At 36.0% G+C, this 24,374-nt stretch overlaps 1 protein-coding gene across 5 annotated transcripts in view; it reads left to right on the top strand.

The window, feature by feature from the left end:
- Positions 1 to 19,613, top strand: part of KIF20B (kinesin family member 20B) — a 37,063-nt gene extending 17,450 nt beyond the window's left edge. For all 5 annotated transcript variants that reach the window (XM_051800712.1, XM_051800711.1, XM_051800714.1 and 2 more), the window contains 15 exons: positions 576 to 741; positions 3,447 to 4,635; positions 5,967 to 6,105; positions 7,189 to 7,311; positions 7,775 to 7,835; positions 8,440 to 8,565; positions 8,833 to 8,966; positions 9,953 to 10,108; positions 11,165 to 11,341; positions 11,909 to 12,073; positions 14,854 to 15,057; positions 15,453 to 15,530; positions 16,302 to 16,449; positions 17,776 to 17,918; positions 19,389 to 19,613. In XM_051800712.1, coding sequence (XP_051656672.1) covers positions 576 to 741; positions 3,447 to 4,635; positions 5,967 to 6,105; positions 7,189 to 7,311; positions 7,775 to 7,835; positions 8,440 to 8,565; positions 8,833 to 8,966; positions 9,953 to 10,108; positions 11,165 to 11,341; positions 11,909 to 12,073; positions 14,854 to 15,057; positions 15,453 to 15,530; positions 16,302 to 16,449; positions 17,776 to 17,918; positions 19,389 to 19,466 — 3,087 coding nt within the window. In that variant the 3' untranslated portion in view covers positions 19,467 to 19,613. The remainder of the gene's footprint in view (positions 1 to 575; positions 742 to 3,446; positions 4,636 to 5,966; positions 6,106 to 7,188; positions 7,312 to 7,774; positions 7,836 to 8,439; positions 8,566 to 8,832; positions 8,967 to 9,952; positions 10,109 to 11,164; positions 11,342 to 11,908; positions 12,074 to 14,853; positions 15,058 to 15,452; positions 15,531 to 16,301; positions 16,450 to 17,775; positions 17,919 to 19,388) is intronic.
- Positions 19,614 to 24,374: the final 4,761 nt, after the last annotated feature.

The raw sequence follows: 24,374 nt of genomic DNA, 5'->3' as shown, positions 1-24,374 counted from the left end.
GCTTTAACTGTCCAGTGTTTCTATGAGACTGTGTGGCATGAAATTTTAAACATGACCACAAATCTCAAGTCTAATAGAGTAGTCAAATAGATATCTATGTATGACAGACATGACTGGGCTTTCAAACTGCATCAGTTATGTCATGACAAAAATGATTTGTGGCTTTGCTAAAGGATGCTAAAACTCCCAACTCTGGCAACAATGATAAGAAAGTGATTAACTTGTAGAACTGACTGTTTGCCCTTTGAACAAATTGGGAATTTTTGTCAGCTCTTGACATTGAAAATTATTTTCAGATGGTAAACTAACTTCTCTTACATGTAAGTCTTGCATTTTGTAGTTTCCCAGTTTTTTACTCTGATTCCTGTAGAGTGCAAAATACTGAGTTTATTAGTATTATAAGTTGTACTGGCTTTTGGTTTAAGTAACTGATCTGTAACTCACTTTTTCCTCTGACAACCCCTATACACCTTACCCAGATAGTTTTGTAAAAATATTTGTATATGAAAAACTACTAAGCCTTTGAAGTTGCATAAATTGAGCACTTAAAAGTAATTGATGCTATTTTAACACAGGACAACACTCTGACTACCATTAAGAGAAAATTAGCAGAAAAGAACTCCAATGAGGTGATTGAAAGCAGCCAATTGAAGGATTGTGAGGAAACTGTACTGGAAGTGGGAAGAAAACGTTACTTGGAAAATAAGTCTACTGTGGAGGAAGAGCCACCTACAAAGAAAGGTACAATTTCTACCATCACTCAAGAGGGGGTCTTCAAAAAAAACTTGATTACTATTCCAGAACAGATGCAAAAAGCTGTGAAGCGTAAACATCGTGTTATGAGGAAGAGATCTGCTACATTAAACTGTAAACGGAAATAACTGTTCTGTAAATGTAATCTATTTTACAGAAGGTTCTATATTATTTACTCTAAGTGCTTTAAATAAAATTTAGGTTTTAGACTTTTTCCTTTCTGATGCTTTTTCTCATCTGTGTATGTACTTGCAGACCCAACTGTAGTTCTTCGGCAATTTCTTAACAGTAGTTTTTGTACTAAACTTGCTATTGCTGGACTTCAGGCAAAGTGGCATCTCCTGCTCAAGGTTTTGAACCTTACCTAAGCAAGCATCAAAGGTGTCAATGACTTATTGATTGTTCTGTTATACTGTTCTGTCATACAGTATGTGCTGCAAAATTTGGTGTTTCATTCTGTATCCATGAGTGTGAACGCACCAGCTCTGGTCAAGGTGAGAGTGCTGGCAAAGGAGAAAAGCCTTTCACTTGAATGGAAGTAAAATTATTTTAAGTTCACAAATTATATATTTTGTACAGCTCTTATGTTTGCACCTTCAATCCTTTTGCTTTTCTTGCTTTATCTGTGAGCATATTGGGTGAATAAAGTCTATTAATAAGCAAAAGTGAACTATATGCGACTTGTACAAAATGGTACTTACAAGGGCTGGCTGCCTCTACCCAGCTCAGCTTCACTTTCTCATAGAACTATGGAAAGCATATGTGACAAAAGGGTGAAAGGCCTTCTCTTTCTGTAAAATGAGAATTGTCAAATTCACACGATCATAGAAAACTGAGGCTGCAGACAGTGAATAAACTGAAGGGTGGACTATCATTCATTACAGTGTGCAGTAAAAGAATGTGGGAACACTCATTGCAGTAGGTCAGTTTTAAGTTTATGGTGCAAAGAGTTACAGTGAATGGGTTTACCTCAGGGTAGTGACCCATCACTAGTGGGGCTCTGCAGGGCTCCATCCTAGGCCTAGTTCTCTTTGACATCTTCATTGATGATGCAGATGTGGGATCCAAAGCTATACTAAGTAAGTTTGCCACTGATAGCTGTCAACTCCCTTGAAGGCAGAGAGGCCCTGCAGAGAGATCTAGACAAATTAGAGGGCTGGGCAATCACCAACTGTGAGAAGTTTAACAAAGATAAGTGCTTGATTCTGCACCTGGAACAGGGCAACCCTGGATGTACATATAGGCTAGGGAATGAGAGGCTGGAGAGCAGTGCTACTTTCGATGATCCTTGTGGCTCCCTTCAATTCAGGATATTCTATGATTCTATGAACGAAGCACTTCTTGCCCTGGGTATTGAACTTTAATATTTACTGCCCTAGAAGGTGGGAGAGGCAGATAACTCTCATATTCCAGGCATGGTTAGACAAGCTGACAGCCACCAGGTTCACGACTGAGAGGATTAAGGAGGGTTGCATTGTCTCAGTTCTTCAGTGTCAGGAAAGTTCCACAGGAAGTGGCTGGGCCTACCAATAGTAGAACATAAAAGCTACAGAAAAGCAAGAGAAAAGAAGTGTCTTGGGGACTTTAATCACTAAAGACCAAAACACTACTGCTAATATTCAGCATGACTTTTTGTTAGTGACTCAAATTAGGGACTATAAAACTTGCTGGATCTGTTCAGAGGATGTTTCCATGCAGTACACATGTACCTATGTGCTTGATGCTCCCCAAGTGAGATGACGGCTGAACTCTGCCTTACTGTAGTTGCAGTAGTCACAAGAATCCATACTATCTTCCTGTAGTACATGGTTATGATGACCTAATCCTTAGAGATAGTCAGGCTTGATTTAATACTAAAATGCATGTCACTAAAGGAACACAACTGTTCCTAAAACACTTGTCTGAAATACAACCAGAGTCATTTTTTGAAGGTGATGAAATACATGTGGTTTTTAGTTAGAATTGCTCATTACTTTGGGAAAAAAAGAGTCAAGCTAATAAAATACTTATGGTAATTTGGAGTTGGGTTAATATGTTATAAATCTTTCGTGGAGAACTTTACATGCAACATATTAGGTGTGGGCATTAATAGTTATCCTTTTATCTAGTTTAGAAACCTATTGAACAAAGAAGCGGCGAAGGTTCCAAACACTAAGCAAAACAAAAAAAATCAAACAAAAAACATGCTGGAGTTTTAGCTTTACTTTTAAAGTAACATGATATTGAGTGTGAATAAAACTTCTCAGAAAAGCATACAACACCATTGATCTGCTAAATGTAGGGTGGGTAATTGCTGGTTCTATTTAGAGGGATTGTTGAATCAGTGAAGGTGGAAACTAGATATAACTGTGAATGTTATCTAGCTCATAAGTGTTATAAATACTAGTAAAACTAGCTAGATTTTTCTGCTAGTGGTATGGAATAAAGGCTGGAATAGAACCATTACAAACTTTTTTAAGTCTTCTGCACACCTCTTTCTGCAAATTATGCCTCGAAGACCAAGAGGCATCTATTGCAAGGGCTCTAACTACTTCAAGACTCCAAAATGCTGTAAGGGTGTGGCTTTCAGACAGTGATCATTTTCTGTAGAGCAATTGCAGTTTGTATTGCTAGAGACTTGCACTGTTGATTTTAATCAACCTGAGCTCTATGGATATTTTTTATTGATGATGTTGTTTTGTTTTTGTTTTTAGGAGATAAGACAGGGAGATGGGAAAATTGCTCTCTTCATCCAAAGAGAACTAGTAATTCTGAGACCTATGCAGAAATACTGGCACTGAAGGAAAGAACTGAAACCTTGGAAGGTCAGATAGCTGCACTTGAAGAGCAATGCCAAAGAGAAAAAAATAAAAAAGAAGAGTTAAGTTGGCAGATAACAAGCTTGCATCTGAAGCTGTCTGCTTCTGAAGAAAGGGCTTATGGCTTAAGTGAAGAGCTTCAGCAATGTCAAGCTGACTATCAGGAGACTGTTTCCAAATTGGAGAAACAGAAAGCTGTAAATGAGGAACAAGAAGAAAAGATTATTCAGCTAAATAACCAAGTAACAGCTGCTGAACAAAATATAATTGATAAAGTGTCCCAAATTAAAACAATGCAGTCCCAAGTAGATGAGTTGTATAAATGTCACTTAGAGTCTTACACTATGGATACTGATTTAGTTGATCTAAAGGACTCCTTAGACCCTCAAAAAGATGAACCACAGACATCTCAAATGAGTCCTGTATCTATGCAGTTCCAAACTGCTTCTACAGCAGATCTGGGACAGGAGAGCTCCTTTCACCGCAGTATTGAAACCATTTGGGAAGAATGCAAAATTGTGATTAAGGCATCTTCACAAAAAAGTCATCAGATTCAAGAACTGCTTCAACAAGTTGCAGACTTAAAGAAGAGACTTAATGACAGTGAGAATTACAATAATCAACTAAAAATAAAATTAAATGAGATTGCAAGTCAAGATGATCAGTCTGTAAAGGAAAAAGATGTTATGAGTCAGTTACAAGAGCAAATCCTGAAGAAAACTCAGGATTTTGAAAAACAGGCTGCAGAAGATCAGAGAGCAATTGCACAGTTTCAGGAGAAAGTTAATGGATGTGAGGGAAAATTAAGAGATCTTGAGTGTGTATTGGAAGCTAAAGATGACAACATAAAAAAATTAGAAGAAGTACTTAAAGAAAAAGAATCTACTATTTTAAATCTACAAAGTAGTACAGTAGCTCTCCAAGAGAAATGTACCAGGTCGGACAAAAAACTGAAAGAACTGAACGATCAAGAAGCAAATCTGAAGGATGAAGTTGTGCAGTTGACAAACAGCTTGGAGAACATGAAACATGCTCTTCAGGAAAAGGAGAAAAATGAGGATGAGCAAAAACAATCTATAGAATTGTAAGTAAATAACAAGATTACTCATAACCCTTTGACAATAGACCTAAGTTAAAAATCCCTTATGTCAACATCAATTTATTTTGATATAACACATTTCCTTGTTTATAAACTTGATTAAACAAACTGCTTCAAAAGTTTCAATACACTACTTGAATTTTATATTTACATATTCTGTTGGCTGTGTTTTCCCCACCTGTTTGTTTATTCTTTCAAAAATATAGATCTAAATCATGTGGAACTATTGAGTGGGGGAATAGGAGCATACAAGGAAATTAATTATTTGGGGATTTCTAATAGTTTTGTTGCATACCCTTTCTGAAAGAAATCACATATAGTTTAATGTACCAAAGAAGGCAATGTTGTCTTTGGAAAGGACTGGGTGGTAAAAGGAAAAGAAGAAAGAAAAAAAAGCCTAGGGAGTAAACAACAATAAACAGTTGGGTTTGGTAATAGCTATTCTAACTGAACAAAATCTACTGTAAGACCTGAAGGAATAATAGTCATAGGAGGGTAGAACTTTCTTCACCTCCCTCTACTTTTTAAATCTTTAAGAAATAAGAGCATGTATCTGAGAGATTATATTTGTTATATGTTAAAAAATTATAATTATGTAAAAATAGCTTTAAGATGCTATGTAGCCCTTCTACTGACTATAGTTTCTTTGGTGCTGTATCTGAGTACCTGCACATACTCCAAAGTACAATTTAGAATGAAGGTCTGATGATCCCCAACCCTATGCTTGTAAAGCTTTGATAGGTTTTCCTTTTGTAAGGCCTTGTATTGTATTGGCACTTATCGAAAAAACCTTCTATTAATTAGTTCAAAGGTAAAAATCCAGGATGTCTTACTGTAAACTCTTTGAAATAAATGTGACCATTTAAAAATGAACCCATCAAACTTATTTTTTGCTTTGTAGCACTTGTGAGGGCAGCATTTGCTGCTATGTTATTGTTTTTTTTATTTGAATTTTTGTTTATTTGATCCTTACAAGGACTGGGATGTGTAGTTATCAAGCTCAAACTTGTTTGATATTAGTCTTGTTCCTTTTTGTTACTTTGTATGGTCACCTAGTGATAAAAATGGTTGCTCTACTGTGCTTAAAAAAGTAATATTTAAAAAGATGTCAGTGTTCAGAAATGAATCTGAGCAGTTTGTTACTTCAGGATCATATAATAAGAAATTGAAATCCAAAAGTACAATTATAAAGCTTGTCGCTGATCTGCTAGAGCCAAGATTCTATTCCTGAATAAAACTGGGAAAGAGCCTGAGTTAATGTGTGAAAGCTGTTTTTTGAGATGTGTAAGACTAATTTTATTTATTTCTAACCCAAGGCTACGTAAAGATCTTTCTGAGAGCTCTGCTCTTGTACAAAGTTTGAAGAAAGATTTGCAGAGGAAAGAGGAAGAATATACAGATTTGAAAGAGAAACTTTCTGATGCCAAGAAACAAATTCAGCAAGTACAAAAAGAGGTTGGTAACCATAGGCAAAATGTTTCTTCTGCAGGTTTGTGCCTGGGGTTCTGTTACTAAAACTGGTTTTCACAAATCTCAGGCTACAGATGTTAAAAGTGATTCATAATAAGGCTACTTTGAGCAATATATCTACAGTAACATTGAATTTTAACTTACATAGCCATTGAAGTTGTAAACTAAAGACCAGATGTTAGAACATAGATTAGTACAGATATTGAAGGGTCACGTAAATTTTTATTAATACCCTTGAGAAAGAGTTGTGAAAGCTATGACCAATCTGATTATGCAGAAGGATTTTATAATCTCTGTAACAACAGTAATCTTACACTGTTATTTGTGCTGACTTCAGACTTGTGGAAAATGCTGATCTCTGAGAGGAAAAGATAGACTAATCAGAAAAGGAAAGCACTAACTTTTAAGTCTGAGCTATGTTTTCTATTAAGGTTGGGGAGAAGAAATTAATAAATGGAATAACTCAATACTGACAATTAACATTGGTAAAAGTTAGCAGGTAGTAAGTTTTTTTTTTTTAGAACCTCATGGGATATTGCAAAAACTTAAAATCCAAAAGACTTCCAAGAGTTTAGCCTTGGAAATTAAAGAGTATTAACATTTTCACCAGCAGCCTTTCCTACGCAGCATTCAGTGTATAATCTTCTGCTTGAGAAATAGCAAGGAGTGGATAAGGTCCCCTGTCAGAAAACTTTTTTTTAAAGGACAATAAATTGTAGCTTAATTAGGCCATTTCCGGGTTTGTGGTTTGTTTGGGGTTTTTTGTTGTGTTTTCAGAGTGAGTTTTTTTCCCTTTATTTGGGTTTTGTGGTGTTTTTTTAGGGGTGGAATTTTTGTTAAGTTGGTTGGGTTTGGGTTTTTCCCCCCTCCTTTCAAATGTAATACTCTATGGTTAAAATCCTTTCCTCAGAAGGATGTACAGTATAATGTTCTACCAGCCCCTGGAATTTAGCTAAGATACTTGCAAAAATTTGACTCTTAATTAAAGTAATTGGTTATTTAGACATCTGACAGAGATTGTAGAAGGCTTATAACTAAATGTTAGTTTTGCTTGCTGTCTTGTTGCAGGTGTGTACAATGCAATCTGAGGAGAAAACCCTGAGGAAAAAAGTTAGTGAGCTGGAGCAAATTAAAAGCCAGTTTAGTGAAGAATTGGAGTTCAAACAGCGCACAATCCTGAAACTTAAAAAGGTATTTTTTTTCCTAAAATTTTCCTTGTTCTTATTTTTTCAACTAATCCAATATTGAGTTTTCCAAGCAGGTGGAAAAAGCTTATACAAGTTGGGGTAAAAGAGTAGCCAGCTGAAATTAGTTTTAACAGATGAATGAAAAACGTTTAAAGAAATTCTCATGCAGGACATGGCTCTATTTAAAACAATTTGACAATCTACCTAGCAAATACATACTTAATACCTTCAGATTTTCTGATTAGTGACACTTAGATATGTTACTTGTATTGTCTTCCTCTTTTTTTTTTTTTAAGCAGCTTGATTGCTCCTTTATATTATATGAAGAACTTACTTATTTGGACTGTTTGTCTTAAATACTTGATTCATCATTTATTAAATTCACAATGAAAAGCCACTAATTTCTAGCATATATATTTGTTTCTTTCAACATGTTTTCTTTAATTTGCTTTCAATGTATTATTTAGGAGCAGTTGAATAACGAGAAGCTGGAAGAAATCTCCAAACAGTACGAGGAAACACATAAAGGTCAGAAAAAGCCATTATTGTTCCTTTTTTTTTTTGTGTGTATGTGGAGTGTCAACATAATGGGTGGTCATGTTGAGCACAAATTTGGAGAGTCTTGTGTATTTATATTTTAAAATACTGAGAAATTCCAACTTGGACATTAAAATCTCACAAGAAATATTTTTATTGAATCATTATTAGAGATATAGTAAGCAAAGAAACAATCTCAGAATAAGAAATGTGAGCCTTGGAGAAAGTATCAGTGTTAACTTATTAAATGTTGGGATTTATTTGCCATTTTAGTTGTCCGTTTAAACAAAAGCATGAACTAGCACAATATTAGTTTCTGCAGATTTGGTAAACATTTAGCAGTTGAACAGTGGTTAGTTTCTCATAGCCATGAGTAGCCTGACATTTAACACCGAAACACATCTAAATCAAGTTGCTGAGAACAGAATCACTTAAGAATTTTAGATTTGGATAGTTCAGTAGAGATGCCCTATTTCTTTCTAATGGAGCTTTTAATATCAGGAAATGGGGAAACAACTTGTAATCAAGACAATTTGGGAGACAATGGTGGGAACTAAGAGGAGGCTCATCTGTAAATTAATTTTCAAATTTTCAGATCTGTGTGCGAAGGAAAAAATAATTGAAGATATGCGGATGACATTAGAAGAACAAGAACGGACTCAGATGGAACAAGATCAAGTGCTTGAAGCCAAATTAGAAGAGACCAACAGATTAGTTTTAGGTAATCTCTTCATGAAAAGGGAGCAGGGAGGCAAAATTATTTTGAATGTGTATTGTGATAACTGCTTTAAATTTCTGGGTTTACTTGTTAATTGTTATTTAGGCATTACTTTCATGTAACACAGCAATTTTTTTGAAAAGCTTCTGTTTTCTGTTTGTGATCATAGCTGGTAAACCCAAGTAACTTTAGTAGAAGGATGTGAACATGGTCAAATAAGTGTTCAAAACTATGTGAGTTCAATGTGAATTCATTTTGTATTCTGACTAGAACTGGAAGCGTGGAAACAGAAATACAAAGAGCTGAATAACCAGAGCAATACTGACTGGCAGCAAAAGACAAGCAAAAATGAGAAAACCATAAATGAAAACGAGGAATTAATGAAGCTGCAAGAAGAACTGAAGGTAAAATATAACATGTAATTCATACATAGTTTTAAAACTATAACTTCCCTTTAGGAGTCTAAATTTTTTTTGCATCGGTATCTTCAAAAGGGAGGGCATGATATGGCCAATTGTTACACTGGTAAAGGAAACCTCCTCTGAAAGCTGCAGTGCACCAGTGCAGTGAAGTCTGGATGCAGTGTCTTTGTAATATGTGGCATCACTTATGCCCTGTAATGAAGTGCACCATCCCCTGCATTATGTTACTACCATGCAAGGTGCTTCTGTAGCTGGTCTCCTCTTACAGTTATCTTGATCTAGCTCCTGATATCTGTTCCAAACATCTTTCCTGTTAGTTGCTAAATCAAACTCTCTCAAGATCTTGTGCTTGCTGCATGACCTGTGAGCCCTTTCTGTAAGGCAGAGAACTTACTTTTAATTCTCCTTGGAATAGAAAGTAGACTTTCTTTCTAAGCAACTTTACAGGTGCCTTCTGTCTTATGTGGTAAAATGTCTGAGGTTTGACTGTGATAGAGGAGACAAGGTTGCTGTGGATTGAAGTGACATTCTTAGGTATGAGCTATCTCTGCCTCCCATTCAGACTTTACTGCATTCTTTACCTTTCAGTCATGAAACTGAAGTTAGTTTCCTAACATGTCCTTTAAGGCAGCATAAAAGATTGGGGATTTTTAAGTTAAAAGAGTCTCTTTATCATTACTTTTGGTGTAAGTTTTATAGTGTTTGTAACTTACCCAGAACATTTTGAGGAAAAAACCACCTCTGTTACATGAAGATTTGCCAGTCTGAATAACAAGTGCTGAAAATTGATAAATTTTTTTCAATAGGGAAGAACAAATGAGAATGTAATACTTGCATTTGGGAATATGCTGGAATAGAACTGTGCTAGTATTTCTGTTATGTTTTTGAAATTCAATGGTATTCTGAATTTTAAGTCTTTTTTTTTATTATTTCTACCTATGGTATTATTTCTGGTTTCATCAAAATAGGAAAATGAGGCAAAGTATCAAACTGATAGAAAGAAGTGGCTTGAGGAAAAAATGGAACTCATAAATCAAATAAAAGAAGCTGAGAATCATCTCAACAGAGAAATGAGAAAGTTTGTGGAGAACAGAGAACATCATGTAAAGCAACAAGCAGAAATTGTAAGTGACTCGATGTCTCAGCAGAGTCCTCTAGTGTAAAGCTTTAGTACAGAGCAAATGTCATGTCAAGTGTGTGTGGGCACTTGAGATAGCTGGCCTTTGTCAGGTTTCCCTGACTTTCTCATATGGCAAAGCCTACATGAGATCTTCTCAATATGAAAAGGGAAAAGTAGGAGGATCATAAAATGAAAAAGCTTACTGCATAATGAAAGTTACCATGCCAGTTCTTTTCTGTCCTATACTACCACCTCACTATGAAGTCTTCAAATTTCGTATTGTATGTAAAACACCAGTAAATAACCTATGCTAAAATGAATTGCTCCTTACCTGAAGCTAAGGAAGCTCACTTTGGAAAATAAGATTTCTTGCTTGGATTTTCTTAAAAAAAAAACAAAACCAAGAAAAAGCCCAAGCAAACAATTTTTGAGACTTTAGAAGGAAGAGAAAAGGCAAGAAAGAAAGGAAGATAAGTTGTTAGAAAAAGCGTTTTCCAGATATAGAATGAAAATACTTGATGTATATGCTGGGGTTTTGACTAGCATTGGAGTGACTGATGGTTAATAACTAAGATGCCTTACTTGGTCACTGAACTGTGTCAATTTTGTAATTTCTTAAGCATATGAAATTTTTATATGAACCTCTAGAATCTAAAACTGTATTTGCATCTAGAGGTAGTTAGCAATGACTTTCTGGACCTGCAAATCAGTACAGGAGGATGTTAGGAGCTAGAACTACTTTCACTTTATCTGTGACTTTTCTTGCCTGAAACTTGTTACTAGCAAAATCTTTGAGCAAGCAAACATGAGTGGTGGTTCTTAAAAAATTCTCTTCACGAAGAGTATAAATATAAATACAAATTTTCTAATTGAAAAATGGTTTACTTTTGCATATTTGTAGTGAAACTAATTCTGTGCGAGCTTTTTAAGATCTGCATAGGCTCTTAAGTTTACTAAAGCCATAAAATAGTACTAACTATGCAAAACAAAACTACCAGAACAGTTCAGACACTGTGTAGAAGTGGTCTTCTATTCTAACCTATCCTTTTTCCCTCTTTAGGAAAGACTTGCTGCACAGCTGGTAGAGAAGGATAGTAATCTTCAAAAGTGGCGTGAGGAAAGAGATAAACTAGTAGAAGCTTTGGAAGTACAGCTCAAGAGTTTGGCTTCTAGCACCACACAAAAAGACAAAGAAATAGAGGAGCTGAAACAGGCTGCACTAAAGGCTTCAGAAAAGGTCAGTTCTCTCTGTTTTCTTCCTTTGTGATTTTTTGTTTGTTTTTGTTATCCTTTAATTCTGCAAAACAGTATTGTTGCACTTGGCATTCTGGCTCTCCTTTTTGTTCTTAAACACTGTTATATGAAAACCTTTTGCAGATAATTTAAAGAAGAAAAGCTTTATGTTTGCTTGAAACAGAATTCGTAATAGTAACTGAGGTTTCAAAATATTAAGCAGGGCAAATAAATGCTCTGATTGCAAATTTTGGCTGGATATCTGAAATAACTATCACATTTGTTGCCTTTTTCACAGCACTAAGAACTTAATGAACAAATAGGAGGTGAACTTATTCTAAACAAGTGTAGTAAAACAAAGAGTTTTGCATTACATTTTCCCAGACTGTTATAAGACTTTTTTTCACTTTACACAGAGGCATTAAATTACTGGCTTTGTATTGGATACCTGACTGTTTTAGCCCGCAGTGATAGAACTGATGCTACCAAGTAAACATAATGATGCTTTTGATATGTATTACTTTCTTCTGCCAATCCTGCAATTTGTGGCAATTTTTGCTTTGTTTATTAGGGTAAGGAAAATGACACAGAAGAACTAAGAAAACAATTGGCTGAGAAAGATGATTTTATAAAGGAATTGAAACAACACATTAACCGTGAAAGCCCTCAGTCTTTGTCAGAAGTACCTTTACCTGCAGAAGGACAAGATAAAACTGATCAGTCCGTAAGCAAAGAGGTATGTTTGTTTAATTTATAGAAAATATGTACTAATGATATTAACTTTGTTTTGTTGTTTTCTCAGTATATATTTCTGTATATAGTTTTGGGAATCTCCTAATACGTTTTTGTAGTTCTTTGTACTTTAGCTATATCTTCAGTTCTTGCTTATTCTTCTTCTCTTTCACACTCACTCTCAGAAAATGAGTACTTTAGTTAATAGAATGCTATCTCTATACATTATAGAACTTCTACACATGAGGGAAAACTAGTTAACTAATCCAGGTTCTAGAGATTTGGAGACATAGTATTTGTAGAGTCATCTCAGTTTGAGTATGTCAGTATTAAGGGGATTTCAACTCAAACAACTTTTCATGATGTCACCTATGGTGTGGTAAGATGATTCTGTAATTACAGCTACGAGCCCATATGGAGGTTCACAAGAATAAAGCAGTATCTTGCATCCCACTTAAAACCAAAACAAAATAATATTTGAGGTGTACACAAGGAAAAGTTCTATTTTACCTATTTCCTGAACAAAAATTAAAAGCCTTGTAACTGTACAGAGACTTCTGATTCTGACTGAACCCTTGTATGCATCATGAACACTATTTAATGAGGTCATTCTCCTTCTAAATGGAATTAATGCTATGTGACTCCATCGCTAATTAATAATGAACAGATCTGAGCATGGATTTCGTAGCAGTCCCTTCCCTGGCTGCTACAAGATATGATTCTCCTCTTACTGCAGAACTTGACTGAATGCTAAAATACATCTCTTCATCTCTTTCCTGTCTATTGGCAAGTAGGACTGTATGGCTAGTTTCTTGCTGTTTCATCAATTCAGCTTGTGCTGTATAGATAAAGCTTGTGATGTACAAGCTCTTGGGAGGGTTACTGCTTAATGTAGCTTTGTAATAGCAGCTAAGAGATCACCATAAAATTAGGTTTTTGCTATAAAATCAGAGAAGATGCATTGTGAATGGTTAGTGCTGCAGTACTTACCTTAAGGCAGTAGCAACAATATTTGGTGTTATGGATAGGTAGAGTCTATTACCGTGATCATTGTGTGAGAAACTGTTGTGGTGGTGTTGAAGTGAATGCGGTAAAGTTCTGGGGGGAAGTCGAATAATTATCAGGAAAATCATAGCGGAGAGAAAGAAAAAGAGCTAAAATGATCAAGGCAATATGTGTCTCCTGCCTTGTGTGGAGAGGCTGGCACTCTCATTAGAAGAGGTTAAGGCCAGTGGAGGGTCATGGAGCTGAGGCTTAAAAAAAGTCATGGTTGGGGGTAAACAGAAGGCAGAACTGTCCTTCCTAAAATCCTGCAAGAAATGGACAGCACTTGCTGAAACTGATAGGAGTTTATTTTAAAACAGGTAAAATAATATATTTCTATATGAAGGAGCTAGTGGTCTTCTGAAGGTGGTGAAAACCAATACCATCAGCAGGGATTAGGAAAAATTATAGTAGAAATCCATAAATGTATTTGTAGATGGATACTCTGAGGATTAGGCAAAGGTGTATCTGACATTTCTAATGCAAAAACTGAGAGTGCTGCGAGGGTATTGATGGAACAGATGAGGTGACCAGGATCACACATGTTATCCCTACAAAGCATCTGTTTTCCATTCCTGAAGGCAGAGTATTGAAGTAGTTGGTGAGACCCACCAGGACACGTGATCTCATTGTGAACAGATGTTACTGTCTTAAACTCCTGTTGTCTTTCAACCTCGGTGTTCATTAGCTATCTGCACTTGAGCTTTTATTCTGTAACTTTAGGAAACTCAAAATAGTTTGAGGTTTACAGTGTAGCATATTCTCATATTACTCATTGTAAGTATTTACAGTTTGTGGGAGAACAAAGCAAGGTTAGTCCTGTAGCTGGAAAAGATATTCCAGTAAGATATGATGAAGGTAAAGAGAATTATTCATAATCTCAGTGTCCTAGCAGTGCCTTCTCATTAATTGAGCTTGGTATAAAACTTTGAAAATTTTATGCAGTAGCACGGATTTTGCTAAATGCACAGTAGGGAATAAAATGTGTCCTGTTGCCTGAATGATTCTAAAGTTTTATTCTGCAAATGCCTTGATGATCAGATCACCTGATTTAGCGGCTTTTGGTAGAAATAAAAGCTGTATAATATAATTATGTGAATAATTATATCTGACTTCAACTGTGTACTCTTGAAAACTTACCTCTCACTGATGCATATGAAGTGGCTGATTATTAGATATGTCAGCTGGAGAAAAAATATAAATTCTTTTAAATGGGTGAGCAATAGCAGGGCAGACTGCTTGCCAGTTGGACCTTACTTACACAATTTAACTTCTCTGCTGTAGAAGTGAAGGGAAAGCTCTCTAAAGATAAGATAGCGAAAGATTATACTTTTCTTGCAAAAGCTGCTATTACTGCCTAGCTCCTAAGGAGCAGCAGAGTTAAGATGGAGAAAATCATGTCAATTCTGCTACCCCTAGCTGTGAAAACTGTGATTAGTTGTCTCTGCCCTTGAGGAAAATGACTCGGAAACGAAGTATCAGGTTGAGTTCGGCAGGGAAAGTTCTGTGATCATAGATACAAATGTTAACTTGTAAAAATTTAACAAAAAAAAAATTCTAAAATACTCTGCTGTAGATTTCTTTGGAATGCTTCTATTGGAAGTGTTCTGGAAGCTAACAGCTGGAAAATAAAAATGCTTACTTCGCAATCCACTGCAAAAGTGGGGGGGATATGTATAATACTATTTAACTCATAGTTATTTTAAAACTTGTTTTCTTAAAATTTCCATATACTTACAGGACCATTCAGAAATTGTCCTTGACTCTTCTGAAGTGTCCACGGAAGATGGAAAAACGAGTCGGTTCCCAAAACCAGAGATGGAAATCCAGTTCACGCCTCTGCAACCCAATAAGATGGAGGTGAAGCACCAGGGCAGCACATCACCAGTTACAGTTAAAATGCTCAAGCCAAGAAGGAAAAGGAAGAGTGTAGAGATGAACGAGGTGTGAACTAAACCAACTGATGAAATCTGTAGTGGAGCTTTTCAGTGTATTACTCTTGATCATTTACTTAAACTCTATCCTTCTGATTTTTCACTGAGATCCTAAGGATATACGTAGGGTATATTTAAACCTTGTGCCCCCCCAAGTGGTGGATCTCTGGCCTGTGTTGATTAAGGTCATAGACTTCAGCTGATCCAGACTCTGGACTCTTGTCCCTAATTTGCACTTTCTCTTTACCTTTTACATTTCTCTCTCCCTGCTGGTGACAGGAAGACATTTCTTCCTGTCTCCAGCTCTGATCTGTGGGATCATAGACCAGTTCTGTAAAATTGCTTCTTTTGGTTATGCAATCATTGGTATCAATTATTATTTCTTCTAATTTCCTAATTTTTTAGGATTTTGTGAAAAGTGAGAACAAGAGAAATGCAAAACCTGCAGTGGCTGATTCACCTTCTACAAGCAACAAAAAAATGGTTTGATTTTGTTCCATTTTGGAAGTTAGTTTAGCCTTTTCTGTAAAGGTGGACTTGTTAAAGGAGCAAATATTCTTATGAGGCAGTATCTTATCCTTATCTGTGTACTTGAATAGGATCTTCAAACGCTTATGTTGCCTTTCTACTAAATTCCGTAAGCCAACCAAAGAGAGTGTCTGTATTTGCCAAGAACGTGTAGTGTCCTAGCTGCAGTGTGCAATGATTCAAAGGGAAGGATGTTACATGTTGAATAGTTACCCAGACTACTTTGAGCATACTATTAGAATGTGATGTTATAGACAATGCCTTTGAACTAAAACTGAGGTTTATACTACCTATATTTATGGCAATTATAAAAAGATTATTTTAGGCCATAGTGGAAACCTGGGCAGATTCAGAGATTGGATAGTACATCTATTTGCCTCATCAGATTCTTCTTACTTTATTTATAATTAGTCCATCTTGTCTAATAAAATACTGTATAACTTTGAATCTGCCTTTTTCAAAAAGGTAACTATTTGTTTCCTATATGACTCATGTCCTTAAATGTATTCTGTGAAACTTTGGTGTTTGTTTTTTTTTAATTCTGGGTGTAAAATGAGGTTGTCTACATTTCTTGCTGTAGTGGTATCATTACTAAACTGAACAGAGGTGTCAGTAGCAAAGCTTAAACTGTCAGCTTGAAAATAACATTGAAGTAAAATAAAATGAAATTAAACATGAAGATAAGTCAATTTTCAGTTTAAACAATAAACTTGTGTTTCTATACAGATGTCGACTGCTCAGTCTCTTAGAAAAGAATACCCCTTAAGAAAGCAAGAATCTACTTTAAGTAAAAAGTCAGCTAAGAAGAAAGATGGGACATTCCAGAAACTTGGTGATTTTTTCCAAAGTTCTCCTACTATTATTCACTCCAAAGGTTTGTACAGTATAAATAAGGCTTATTCCCTGTTCTCTGGGCATTGCAGAATGGCAGAGTAGAAGAGTTTGTCTTGACTGCAAGGACACATGGTTCTAAAGTTTAGGTTAAGTGTGAAAGGTAAACCAAGTGGAATGAAAGATGCAGTGTGGGATGTGTGCACACATATCATAAAAGCAATGATAACTGTTTGGCTCAGAATACCAGAGTTACTTTGTACTTACTTACAGGTAAAGGCAACATTAGAAACTTGCCCTGCTGCTCTACAAAAATCAAGAGATAAATCCAAACTCCAAATCTTACCGTGTTTTATAAGCAATGCCTTGTTTCTGTGGAAACTTTCTTAATGTTTTTTGATGTATGTGAGAGGGGAAGATTGGTTCTACAGAATCTGAAAGCCAGTGTCTCATGAAAAGATTTGGAAGACTTCATTAAATTGAATATGGAGCAATTAATGGATTTTGTTAAGTTTGAGCGTAGCCTTGGTAAGGTTAACTACTAGGACTTTCCATTGAAGAATATACTTTTATTCTTTTCCACAGTAAGACATGATCTCTGGATTACTGTGTTTAAAAAAAAAAATTAGCAGAAGGCACAAGAAATTGCCAATATTAAATTCTAAAAGACACTATTACTTAGTTGTTTAAAACAAGGTCAGTCGTTATTTAATGTGGGCAGTTGAAATAAGCTCCTGTACCAGCTTGAAAACTTGTCTTGCATCTTTATTTATTTGACATAAGTCAGGTTTGTTATATTGGTTCCATGAGGACAGCATTTATTACCAATGGAAACCAAATTCAGACTACTCAAAATTTCATCCTTAAAATACTGGATCTGAGCAAATGAGTTCTGCTTTATAACCTTTATTGCCATGTCCTTTATCTTTTTCCTCTTTGTATAAGAGTATTGTTTGGGATTTCCTATTGCTTTCTAGTGCATACACTCCTCTATAGAGCTAGTACTAATTTGATAAAACTACACAAATATATAGAGAAAATTGACTCTACATTATGCTTGTATCAGCACAAAGAACTTAAATCTGTTCAATTCAGAAGTCTTTAACTTGCAGCGAGATCTGAATCCTGTTTGATTTTTAATGTGCTATTTAAATGTGTCCTTTAAACTTTTGCATCTGAAGATACAGAAAACTGCTTCCAACTATGGAAAACTGTGGTAGTCAAATACCACTTCTGAATTTTTATATTTGAACTTCAGACTACATCGGTTTCATTTTAAAGTGTTTTAATAAAGCTTTCTTTATTAATGAATTTTGAGGCTCACAAAATCAGTAAGACATGTATTTATATGACAAAACTTGTTTTCTAGCAAAGAAGCTGATTGAGACAATAAGCTCTCCCAAGTCTGCAGAACCAGAAAAAGTCAAAGAAGATGAGCTCAAGCCCAAACGAGCTAAGAGAAAGCTGTATTCAACTGACATTTCTTCCCCCCTACATATCCCTGTTTCTTCAGTAAGTGATTACAGGTTACTGTTTTGCCCACTGTAATGTTTTTCTGTAATCTTAGTTTAAAATAAACTAGTAGGGGAACAAAACAAATCTGAAGGTTGCAAAAGAGGTTTTAAAATAACAACTTACTTTTTGATTCTGCCTAACCATTCCTTTTGGTCTTTTCTTTCTGCTGTTTTACTTAATTTTCTCTGTTTTCCCACTTGTCTTCTCTCTTTGACTGCTGACTTACTGTATGGGTGATACAACAATCGTGGAGATATCTTTACATTTGGATTCATAGATATCTTAGTTGTAGTATGTGGAGGATTACTTTTTCCTGTGCTACAGCAGTTAAGTCTGAGTTTGTGTTTCCAGTAGCTGCGGTTCATTTAAGTGTAACATAAAGGGAGAATAGAAATAGAGACCATTAAGGGATCCATAGATTTGGAATAACATGATTGAAATACTAAAGGTAAAGGTCTGCATGTACAATTAATGTTACAGGGTAAGTGAGCACGTAAGGTGGTTTTGAATTCTATTTATGCCCAGCTGATATTTGGGCATAATAGCATCCATGCTTTTCAAAACACAGTTTAAATAGCCTTCTGGATGTGGTTAAATTGTGTTACCCTATCTAAGCCAGTCTATGAAAAGCCTTATAGGCCAGAGTTTATGTATTGTTTCTGAAATTCAACTGAATGGTTTTGACAGTAACTATACTGCTGAGAATCTCTTGCTCTGTTGCTTCTGAAGTATATCCCTTCATTCTCTTCAATCCTTTCTTCCCCATGCTATAGTAAGCATTTGCCCATACTAAGATATCCTGTTGAATTTCCTGTAAATTGTATGAATGGATGTTGCAGAAAGCAAAATGCTGTCCGTAAGAGGAAAACAAAAATGGTAGAAATGCAGAGCAAAAAGAGTGAAGAAGCTTGGAAGTGAATGAAAAAGTGAAAGACTGAATCCTGGAAAAGTCAGAGAAAGTTGTAAAAATTTAAGCTAAAACCTGTGTTTTCTGAACACTTCTTGTATCACGAAATGAGTATTAGGAGTTAGAACTGAAAGCTGCTTTCAGATCACATTTTTCTTTGGACTTTGGTATTTGTTCCAGAAAAAAAAAATGGGATTTTGTGTGTTTCTGGTATTTGTAGCTCATTATGATGCACTAAAACAGTCTCTCTATCCTGGAGACCTCTGACTAAAAGTTAATAGAATCACAGAATTGTAAAGATTGGAAAAGACCTCCAAGATCATTGAGTCCAACTGTTAACCCAGCAGCACTGTGTCCACCACTAAAGCATATCCCCCAGGTGATGATTCTACCACTGGGCATCCTATTCCAGTGACTGACCACCCTTTCAGTGAATAAGCAAATTTCATTCTCAAAACAGATTTTGGAGAAAACTATGCTCTTAGTCATACAGGTCTAGAAGTCTATGTCATTTGTCTCTGAAATGCTGAGTAACCATTGTTTAATACCATCTTTTTCAGATCTTTGTAGAACAAAAAGAAAAGGAAAGTGATCATCTAATCATCAAGCGACGGCTGCGATCAAGAATAGTAAAATAATCTTGCAAACGTGTTTGTATTTCCTAGCTGGGGCATATTTCCAGCTGATTGTATGTAGGAAGTAATAGATATTTAGTCATGCTTCAACATCTGTATATAGTTGTATAGGATTGTTCTGACTCCATTAAAGTTGAGGCATTCAAGAAAGCTTGTGTGTGAAAATTTTGTTTATTTGTTGTTAGGAATGGTGTCTTTGGAAGTGCTCATAACTTACCCATTGTGCAGTAAGAGCTATGCCTGCCTATGTGGAATGGTTTTAGTTGCCTTTTTTTTTTTTCAGACAGCCTGTATACCCACCATAACTTTGAGTGGAAAAAAATGAGTACACATCGATACTTGTGTATCCATAAATTCTTTAAAAAGATTTTAAAAAAATTCTGTCGTGGGACAAAATTAAGAAATTTGCACTATCTGGAGAAATATGTTGTTTTCCATTACTGGTGTTTTAAACTGTTTTGTATTTATTCTTCTAAATTAAGTGATTTAGAAGCATAATATTCTTTCTTTGAGGATTATAATATCAATAAATAATTATAATCTGCTACTAGAAGTGACCCACACTTGACATTTGACATTTTCTATTCAACTAGAGCAGCTACTTTTGATACAATAATGTTTCAGCTTATAATCAGTGACTGAGTAAACATTTAAAACATTTTGGTTCCATCAGTGTGGCATTTACTGAGGTCACAGGCAGTGTATTTCATAGGATTTTGTACTGTTTGAAGAATGGTGATTGTCACTTCCAACTCAGAATATTCTGTGATTCTGTGCAAGGCCCGTTACCGTGCAAGCCTTGCCAAGGACCGCAGCCCCCGAGAGGTGGCGCCGGGACATCGCCAGCCGCGACACTGGGAATCAGCTGGGAGTGCAGGGGGCAGGAATGTTTTGCTTTGTTTTAAACTAACCCACTTTTGATGCCATTTAGCCGGGCTTCATTAAAAAAAAAAAAATTGTTCAGAACGGGAGCTTTCAGGACTATATTCCCTTGGTAAAATCCTAGTCCTTCAGTTTTTTTTCCTGGTACCACCCTGCCCACCCACAGAGCAAATCAGCAGAGAGCCCTGTCACAGAGGGGTTTGTTTCTCAGTTCGGGATCTGAAAGCAAGCACTGGTTTATATGCCCTGATTTCTACTGTAACCGTTCATCTATTGCTGCACACTAACGCTCCACAGGAGTTTATATACTTTTCTCTTTTAATGAAGATGAATTTTTCGATGGAAGTATGCTTTATTAGGCAGAACTAGAGGTCCTCTGAGACTCTAGAAAAAAAAGTAAGACAAGATGTGTTAAGAAGAATTTGTTTCCAAAGTTGCTGGATTTAATATTTATAGACCTGTGTACTGATGGATAAAGTTGAACTTTTTTCTTTCCTTTTTTTTTCCTTTATTTTTTTTTCTTACAGAGATGCTGGCACTTAACAACCATTATTCTGCTATAGGGACTTAGAATGCATTTTGTGTAAGTGCTATAACATTGATTTCTCTTTGAATTATCTACAAGAGTAAGGAATATTTTCAGAAGCAAGCTTTGGCTTATTTTATGACATAAAAATGCCAGACTGTACCCTTCTTGGTGTGTACTGAGGTTTCTGTGTGCTCTCAGATTGCTGCTGAAAGATAAGTTCTGAAATTCTTATCTAGGAACAAAGACTCTTTTTGAGTTTAACTGAAAGACAAGGTTTTTCAGTTCATTAAATAACTAGAAGATTTGAGAGGAATGAGCTTGCACACATTTCAATTAATTTCCAACTTCTTAGTGTGTTTTAAAAAGGACTCCTTTTAATCATAGATGAATTGCTGATGTGATGCATCAGTGCTTGTTTCATGTCAGATTGGAGAGAAAAAAAAATCTGGCTAAAAAAGTGGATAAAGGAGAGGTAGCAAGTGTAGGTAAAATAGCTCAGTACAATAAAAAGCATGACTATTTTAGCCCTCCTTAAAATATTGTACCTTATGAGCAGGTATACTTCATCTTGGAGACCTTATATACAGTGGATAATTCTGACTGTACGTTTGGAGAAAGTTGTCCAGCTATCCTTCTGTGGCCATGACTAATCAAGGAAGATTTAGATGTTCTTTCCTTATCACCTGTGAACAATATTTCTGTGAACAGTATTTCTGCTCTGATGTGTGTTAGTGCCTCAAAGCAGCACCAAAATGATTGCACAGGCTCTGTGCAAAACCCCAAATACCAATCTTCCCCTCAATGATCTTTAAAACTTTTTGTGTAGCCAGATGAGTCAGTTGAAAGGTTCTTGGCTGGCAACATGCCTGCATGCCATCTCCTATGGATTTAATTTTTCAAAGAATAGAAGCATGGAATGAAGCTGACATGAGTGACTACTTGAGTGTGCTTGACAGAAGCCTTTAAAGCAGCTGGTAATAGAATGATATGGGTTTATTTCCTGAAGAAGAGAAAATCATAGTATTTTTTTGCTGTACAAATTAGCTTTTTCCTTGCTTGTAGACTTGTGATATCCAGGTTTGTGTTCTGGAGGAAAAGGATTGGTGGAAAAAAACAGAGAAAATACGTGCTTATGTTTAGTTACCTTATTAAGTTTACTTCTTGGTGTTAACCAGACACTTCTGCATGTGGATGCCAATGTGGAAGTTAGTACTGATCTTGAGAGGGATCATAGAATCATGATCCCTGGAGAGACAGACAGCTACTGCACAAGTACTAAAACAAGGAATTTATAGAAGTAGGTGCATCTGAAATTGTCCTTACCAGGTTTTTTTAATCTGTTCCACACGTAACAGTTATAACACTGTTTGGACTGTGTCAGAAACTGATTTGAAAAGTTTGATTTGACCTACCATTAGAGGATGCATCAGTGTTTTACTCTACAGGGAAGGGTGTGTTCTACATCTGTCCCATACTACTTATTTTGATTTGGGGTTTAGGATAGCATTGGAAAGGGGGAAAAAAATTAATATTAGCAGGGGGGATAAAAGTACCTAGAAAAAAAGGAATCCAGTCATATAAAACCCGTTATATCCTTTTAATATTGTGACCTGAACAAATGTTTCTAGTTGGCAGCAGAGTACCTCAGGACCAGATTACAAACTCAAACACTGTGACTGGAAGTGATTGTGAGGCCTTTGAAACTGACTGTGATTAACTGCAATCTGCAAATTACTTAAGCTAATGTTTCCCTTCCAGAAATTTGGAAGCTATTGGCCATGTGACATTAGAGACAGAGGCATAGTAGGGGTGGCAGTGAACAATTTGGAACAAGAGATGTTACCTGAGCTCTCACCTGTATCAAACATTTCATAAAATGTGATTATATCACAGAAGCACTGGTTTTTTTTAAAACAGCATTTTCAACACGAGAACAGCCTAACTGATAGTTTCCACTGTACAAAAAACCCTTACAGTAGTGTATTTACTGTACTGATCTTGTGCTCTGCTGCTACAAAATTGACCTTTTATAAAATGTCACAGTGTTTGGTGAATCTCAGACTTAATTGTGTGCATTTTCATAATGCATAACAGGCAGGGAAAATAAGTTGCTTCACTAAAAAAAAAAGGAGTAATTGAAACATTTAACATAGCTATTTTATCAGTTTGACACCCTCTGACATTTAACTGCTGTGACTTAATAATAGGGTATCATACAAAACTATCGGCAATTTTTTGAGGCACTATGTTGTCACTGAGTTCTATCTGAGCTGAGGCTTTGTGAGGTGATGAGGGCAAGAGAGATGTTATTACTATACAAATTTATTTCAACACTCCTCTTTTTGTCCTAGATTTTCCTAGCAAACTAGAGTAGTGGCTCCTCTCTCTTTCTCTAACCCTCTGAGATGCTAGTGTTCTCATCCAGAGCCAAGCTATGGGCACTGCACTGCAGTCAGCTAAGGAACAGATGAACTGTCTGGCTTTTCATTTCTGCAAAACCTGAACTTCCTACTGCTCAGTGATGAGTGGAGTAAAATTACCTGCACTTACTCCCAGCTATACCAGCCTTTTAGCATTTAACATGATGTTACTTTTCACTTTTTGATGAATTATTTAGACCATGTCACTGATTTCAGAGGAACTGACATCTAGATGCAAGAAGGGAGCCTCAGGCTTTGTTCCACACATGTGAGGTCACAACCTCACCCTCTGAAACAGATTTTACAATCACGATCCGGGTGTTTCCTTATTGGAAGAAATGTTTGTGACCATCTGTGGGAACAGATAAGTTTCAGTGACAGCTGAGATGCTGCTGCACAGGTTGACATCCTCCCTTCTTCACACAAGCAACTCTGTTTTTATCACCATGATGATTTGGACATGTTTTATCTGTGTCTTTGTATCTGAGATTTAAGATCTTGATGAGGAAGAGGTATTTGGGGAAAAGATGAAAAAGTCTGTGCCTTTACTCTCTACCGAAGGAGTGCACTGCTTCTGTAATAGGAAAGTCTTTGAAAAGCGGCTTTGAAGCAATCTTTTGCTTTGAGCATTGCTGGGTTTTGAAGTAAAGGCAATGACTGAATTCCTGAGGAAAGTGGTTTTATAGAGACACCTCTGTGTTCATGGGTATTTGAAAAAGTCACTTACTCCTCTCTTGGTAGGGAGGAACGTCACTAGTCCTGATCTGATATCATTAAATGTGATGCTCATATAGATACATGAATAAGATGTGTTCCTCTTAGGAAAAGAACACAATTGTCCCTGTTGAACATCCCAGGAAATGCTTCATTTTTTAAAGTGTTTCCGTTTTTCCTTAACTGTGATGAGACGCCAGGAGAAAGAGTCTACCTTATAGTCACCCATTTAAGTTCTCCTCTTATGACAGGTAAATCACCCAGAACTCAGCTTTCAGAGCGCTGGACTCTCTGCAGCCACTAAGAAACAGTCTTGAACTGCTTGCTTTCCACGGTTCAAAGAATAATTTTGGAATTGGGAAAGTG

This window comes from Manacus candei, unplaced genomic scaffold, assembly GCF_025592945.1.
Source record: "Manacus candei isolate 608988 ecotype Guabito, Panama unplaced genomic scaffold, ASM2559294v1 h1tg000050l, whole genome shotgun sequence".
In the NCBI taxonomy this organism is placed as follows: domain Eukaryota; kingdom Metazoa; phylum Chordata; class Aves; order Passeriformes; family Pipridae; genus Manacus; species Manacus candei.
Note: the sequence above shows the minus strand (reverse complement) of the source record. Positions and strands in the feature narration are given on the sequence as shown.